Source organism: Electrophorus electricus, chromosome 11 (genome assembly GCF_041902795.1).
Source record: "Electrophorus electricus isolate QZ-2024a chromosome 11, ASM4190279v1, whole genome shotgun sequence".
Taxonomy (NCBI): Eukaryota; Metazoa; Chordata; class Actinopteri; order Gymnotiformes; family Gymnotidae; genus Electrophorus; species Electrophorus electricus.
The window spans coordinates 25,033,877-25,039,754 of NC_137507.1; the positions used below are offsets into that span (position 1 = coordinate 25,033,877).

General features: G+C 37.9%; 1 protein-coding gene across 2 annotated transcripts; it reads left to right on the top strand.

Annotated features, from left to right (window-relative positions):
• Positions 1 to 324: 324 nt before the first annotated feature.
• Positions 325 to 5,019, top strand: LOC145660021 (SLAM family member 9-like). 2 transcript variants are annotated; one of them, XM_081724046.1, is made up of 5 exons: positions 325 to 477; positions 992 to 1,164; positions 2,325 to 2,621; positions 2,967 to 3,239; positions 4,028 to 5,019. In XM_081724046.1, exons 2-5 carry the CDS (start codon positions 1,116 to 1,118, stop codon positions 4,150 to 4,152), a joined length of 744 nt encoding a protein of 247 aa, XP_081580172.1. In that variant the 5' UTR covers positions 325 to 477; positions 992 to 1,115; the 3' UTR covers positions 4,153 to 5,019. The 2 variants fall into 2 exon arrangements, with proteins under 2 accessions (XP_081580172.1, XP_081580173.1); XM_081724047.1 differs by lacking the exon at positions 992 to 1,164 and having other exon boundaries at positions 327 to 477.
• The last annotated feature ends 859 nt before the right edge of the window (positions 5,020 to 5,878 follow it).

A 5,878-nucleotide genomic window follows, 5' to 3' on the forward strand; every position in this document is an offset into this window, starting at 1 on the left:
TTGAAGAATTTGCTATTTCCTGAATTTAACTGGACACAGTAAAACTAAAATGGTGGTGTGAAGTGAAGGCAGGTAGTTATAGAGAAGAGGAGCAGAATGTATGTTACACAAACCACAAGGTCACAACCACTGAGCTGTTGGAGACATGGCCACAGCATAGTAAGTAATGTTGTATATCATTGGTGGCTGTACATGAGCAATTTAAGTGAATAATTTCTTGTGTGTGTGTATGTGTGTTCCAGATCCACTGCCAGGATTTCCACCCTGATCGAGACTCCGCAACGTTTCTTGCCGGGTTTCCCAGCCAACTGTGTCGGCTATTTAAAGGCCCATTGCAGAAGAGAAGAGGAAGGAAGGAAATGGTGTGTTGGTTTGGAATTGTTTTACTGTGACTGAAAATTTGTATGATGTTTTGTGTATGACCTTGTTTTTCCCCCATTTTTGGACCTAGTCTTTGGCTTCGCCCCTCCTGCTCCGGTAGAGAGAGATATATATATATATATTTATATTCATATATACAGTGTAAATATCGTTTGTTTGCTATTTTGGTGCTGGACACTGGTGGTAGGGAGTGACTGCCATTTTTGTTGTGTGGGTTTTGTCTCTGTTTTTGTGTTGGTGAGTTAAGAAAGTTTGTTGTATGTTTCTTGTGTTAGGATTAGTGAGTGTGTAGTTTTACTTAAATGTGGCTTATGTTTGTTATTTTGGCTTGGGTCACTCCTGAACACACTTGCACCAGTATGATTTTGTTTATGAACCATAACCTCTGTAAAATATACTGAAAATACCTTCCATTTGTGCTTCTGTTCGTTTTGTTTCTGCTCACTTTTTCACAACTTCCACTACATCGGCCATTTGTACTTCCTTTTCCTTGTTACGGCCTCAGCCTAGACGGGGTCGTAACACAGTGTTCAATTGTTAAGAAAAAAATGGCATATTATTGCTAAAAGATGGTGAGATTAACTGATGACATCCTGTATCCCCTTAATAGTAAACAAGCCAGTGGTGCTCTTTAAGCCTGGAATGTTCACTTCTTCTGAGGTGCTGCAGAACAAAATACTGATAGAAGTCAAAGAACGGATAGTTCAGAGAAGGAAGGTGCTCTACACTCTGCGATGGTACTAAAGTGTATCTTTGCTCTCTCCATTTTGGTCTCAAATACAGGTAAAAAAAAAAAGTAAAAATCTTCAGCCTTACAGGGTTAGAATGTTTGATAATCTGATATTTTAGAAGTTGGACTTAGCAAGCATCGACTGAAGTGAATATTGCTAGTGTGCTTGTGTGTTATGAAACAGTTTGTGTGCCATTATTAATGGTTTGAACAAAATTAAGACAATTCTTTTCTACTTGCTAGAAGAGTACTGAAGGCATTGTTGTAAACACATGGCAAAGATTGAGTTTAGCATTTTTCATAAGGAACAGTGGAAGAACACTAATACATTCACTGCCTATAGTTTGAGACTATAGGCAGGAACAATTAATGTTGGCCATCCTCTGTTATTGATAGGCTCAGTCATGACCTAAACACAGCAGTGATTGATTAAAAACACCAAAAAAACAAAAACACACTTAACTGATGTCTGGTAAACTTGTACCAGCACAAACACCCACCACCATTTTCAGCAAAATGCTTTAGGATGGTCCACAAATGTAATACAGGATTAAACAAGGATTCTATGGTCAGAAGCTGGTCAGTCATTACTGTGGTAGTTGATAGCTAATGGATTGTACATGTCAACAGATCTGAAACCATAGCAAGTCTTCAGAAACTCCTAAAGCGTACCTGCACTTTCCAGAATTCAGATCTCTCAACACCAGTCTCACTCTGTTACTTGGTCATTAGAAAGTATTCTACTGCTTCATGGTTGTACTATTTGCTTTAAATTTGTTTTCTTTGAAAAGTAAACACCAGTAAAAATATTTTAACAGTAGTTTATACTGGCTAGTTCTAGTACTTTAAAATAAAAGAGAATACACTTCTTTATGTAAACTTTTAAGATGTTGCTCACTGGATGTTCCTTTTACTTTTCTGAATAGGTGTAGCTGTGTTCTTTAATTTTCTAAATGTAATGAAGATTCATGTCTTCCCCACTGCTCCATACAGTTAGCCTTCACTTATAGCATCAGCTTCAGTCACTAAAGCATTTTGCAACATGTGGAAACTGTGGCATTTTATTTTCACATTATACTACTTGACAATTTGCTGCACTTATGGTGCACATTGCTAATTAAGTTACAGAAAATCATACCATATTTCTGCTTCAACAAGCTTACCAAAAAGTCACCACATCCTAACCAATCTGCTTATCTTTGCAATTCTTTAGTGTCCCATGAGGAGTTAAGGCTTATTGGCACTTCAGTTCAAATGGATGCACAGGACCATGAATCTACATTTGAGGAGTTCATTTGGAGATTTAACAATACAATAAATCTGATAAAATATTATAGTGAGACAAAAAAAATGAAAGTAAACCCCTCTTATGAAGAGAGAGTAGAGTTCAATATTGAAACCTACAGTCTGACACTGAAGAACTTGCAGAAGAAGGACAGTGGACTGTATGAAGCACAAGTATCTCATTTCAAGGACAAGATAGTTGCTATGTACTCTCTCTCCGTGTTGGGTAAGTTTTACAGCATGGTAAACAGCAGGAGAGGTGCAATTACTGATGCAACAACATTGTTGTGTTATGATGCTACATATATTTTCTTTAACCATGCACATACAGCAAATCCACCAAGACAAAGCAACTTGAATTTAAGGAATTGAGGCCACAAAATTATTAAAAGCTGTATGGATTGTTGACAATGTCATTACTGTGGTAGACAGGAAGACAACAAGTCACGAGAAAGAGGTGACCAAAAATCAGGATCATTCTAACAGATTTAGTAGTGTCTTGTGTAAATATTTAGGCTAGCTCTACCTGACTAATGATGTACAATTATCTGTGTGTGTGTTTCTACCACAGACCCAGTGGAGACTCCTGTCCTAACTTTTGTTCCTGATGAGCAAATTGGTGATCCCTGTAATATAAATCTCACCTGTAAAGGTCATGGCCTCTCAGTCATCTCTAGCTGTTTTAATAAAAACTGCAAGGAGAATGAAATATCACGTGAAGGCATCACCCTTTACCTGTCTGTCATAAACAGCAGCTCAGTCATCTGCAACATAAGCAACCCAGTCAGCTGGAACATGAGTGCCATCGAGATGAAAGACCTTAAACAAGTCTGTCATCCCAAAGGTGCAAGCACACACACACACACACACACACACACACACATATATATATCTGCTTTAAATTATGTTGCACAATTTAATTAAAGCATCCAGTCCCTTACGTACCCTGCCTGTGATGCTGTCGTAACGGCCCAAGTGCCGCAGGACGTACAGAATCGCTTGACAGGGACAGACGTTTCTTGATGAACATTGACGACATCGGCACTCACAGCTAACACGAGCATTGAGCCAGTGGACAGAGGCACAAACAGGAACAACGATTGACAATCAGGCACACACTAACAAGGGTTTAAATACCTACAAACATGGCGAGACTAAAGCGATGCAGGTGTGTGCTTAACGACTTGGGCGTGGTTACACGCGACACGCAGTCAATGCAGAACTCCCGCTGCACGCGGCGGGCCATACCACGTGACCGGTGGAAGTGGCGCGTTCTGTGACAGCTGTAGCCAATAAATTGAGGCACAGCACCTCCTAATGGTCCAATGTGACGCCACACTCTTTTAATTATACTTAAACAGGTAAACGTTTGAAGAATAATTAATAGTTGATGTCATTTGGACGAGTACATCTAAAAAGAAATCTGTCCTTCTGAAGGTCAACATTTCCCCACACAGCTAAATACCGCAAATGCTAAATAACCCTTCAGCCTGAACTACCCCTCAGCCAATTATTACCCCAACAGCTAAACAACTCAATAACTACCCAATTTTGTGAGAACATTGGTGTGTCATTAGTCCAAGAACATTAGTGTGAAAATGTTACAATTGTGGACTTTATGCTGTGTTTCAGATGCAGTGCCTTCCGCTGCTGGTGTGTCTGTGTGTCTTCTGAAGACGGTCGTGTACTCTGTAGTTTTGATCCTTATGACGTCTGCAGTCATCACCGTCCACATAAAAGCGAGGCTGGCCCCATAATCTTAAAGATGCATACAATGCTACATAGTTTATATATGCTATTCTAACTTTAATAGTCATCAAACATAAATAAACTGGTGTGTTGTGAATATCAGTGCATACACACTAAGCCTTAACTATGTTATTTAGAAAGGTCAACATTCCTTTCCTATATTTAAAAAACATTAACTTTGTTGTATATTGAGGCCTTATGATGAAAACCTGCCTGCATCTTATTCTCACCCATTTCTCACCCATCAACTATGCTAAAATGCTAAAAACATTATTGTATTTGATTAATGCATGTTGTATTAATGTTTATTTAGACTAATGTGACACAGAAGGTAATGTGATTATTAATCTTGTCAGATAATTAAATAATGCTTTTTAAATAAATAAATCTCATGAGGCATGAGATTATACAACTTATATTGAAATTCAATGTAAGATCTGCAATGTGTGTGGTTAATTGAGATAAACAATCAGAAAACAAGGAGGAAGAGGTTCATATTCACTTTGAAAGTGATACTGGAAGGTTGCTGGTTCAAACCCCACCATTGCCAAGTTGGTCCCCTGAGAGGTTCCTCAACTCGTAATTGTAAGGACTTTTGGATAAAAGCATCAGATAAATGTAATGTTATATGTTCAACTTTGAGTACTACATAGAACCTGCTTCTTCGCATCACTAATAATGCGGTTGATAGGGATAGATCAGAAACCTGCAATGACAGGAATGTTTCCTGTGAATGTGTGAACACAGAGGGTTACTATTGTCACTAATGTACAGAACCTCCATGCCAGTGTTACGTGCCTTCATTGTAACCGTTTACGCTATGTATCAGTGTCATTGTTGTATGCGTTATATGTCAATAAACCTCCATCAAAGTCGAGGGAGTCTGCCGCCCTGCGGCACTTGTACGTCACAATTTCATCCTTTGTAAGAACGAACTGAGATTCGCCGTGCAACTTTCTATGATACTCCTTTCAAATGTTTCAATTGTTGACTATTGTGTACTGTATATTGTTACTGCATATATATCTTATATGCACTATTTTATGTGTATTATTACAACACAGTTGAGTTACATCTTGTTGCACCGTATACAATTACCACCGACATATTGTGTGGCAATAAAAGAATCAGTCAATTCCTTATAACACTGTAAATGGTCTAAAATATTGTTTCCTCTGATGGGGAAATTATCAAACTGGTTTGGGCATTTATTTTCTACAGATTACATTTATGTCCAACAGATTACTCTGATTACATGCAAAATTGGAATCTTCTTGTCAGAATTGAGTTATCCTTGTAGATACTTTTTGAGCATTTTCTAGTGGTAGGAAAGGTTTTGTGTGAAGCTAAATTTGTTGATTGTCAAAATGGTGAAGTAGCTAATTACACAATCATGCATGCTTAGCATAAAAACCATGCAGCCTATTACAAACAATGCATGCTATGTTAAAGAGGCCTTTTTAGAACAGCAAGATGTATGTTAGCTCAGAAATATACATTTTTGGACTAAATGTTGAGAGGATGAATATATATATATATATATATATATATATATATATATATATAAAGATTCTAGATGAATAATTGCAGTGTACTGTAGTAAGAGATGTAGAGATATTCAGAATTGTAGTAAAGCAGTTTCTAGAGAAATGGAATATTTCAGACAGAAGTCCTTCATCTGCTGTGTAACCAAAGTGCCCCCCCCCTCACTCTCACTCTCTCTCTAGATAGATA

Coding starts and splice junctions, on each gene's coding strand:
- LOC145660021 (XM_081724046.1), top strand. CDS start 1,116: ATGGTACTAAAGTGTATCTTTGCTCTCTCCATTTTGGTCTCAAATACA. Junction 1,165..2,324: donor CATTTTGGTCTCAAATACAG/GTAAAAAAAAAA, acceptor GCAATTCTTTAG/TGTCCCATGAGGAGTTAAGG. Junction 2,622..2,966: donor GTACTCTCTCTCCGTGTTGG/GTAAGTTTTACA, acceptor TTTCTACCACAG/ACCCAGTGGAGACTCCTGTC.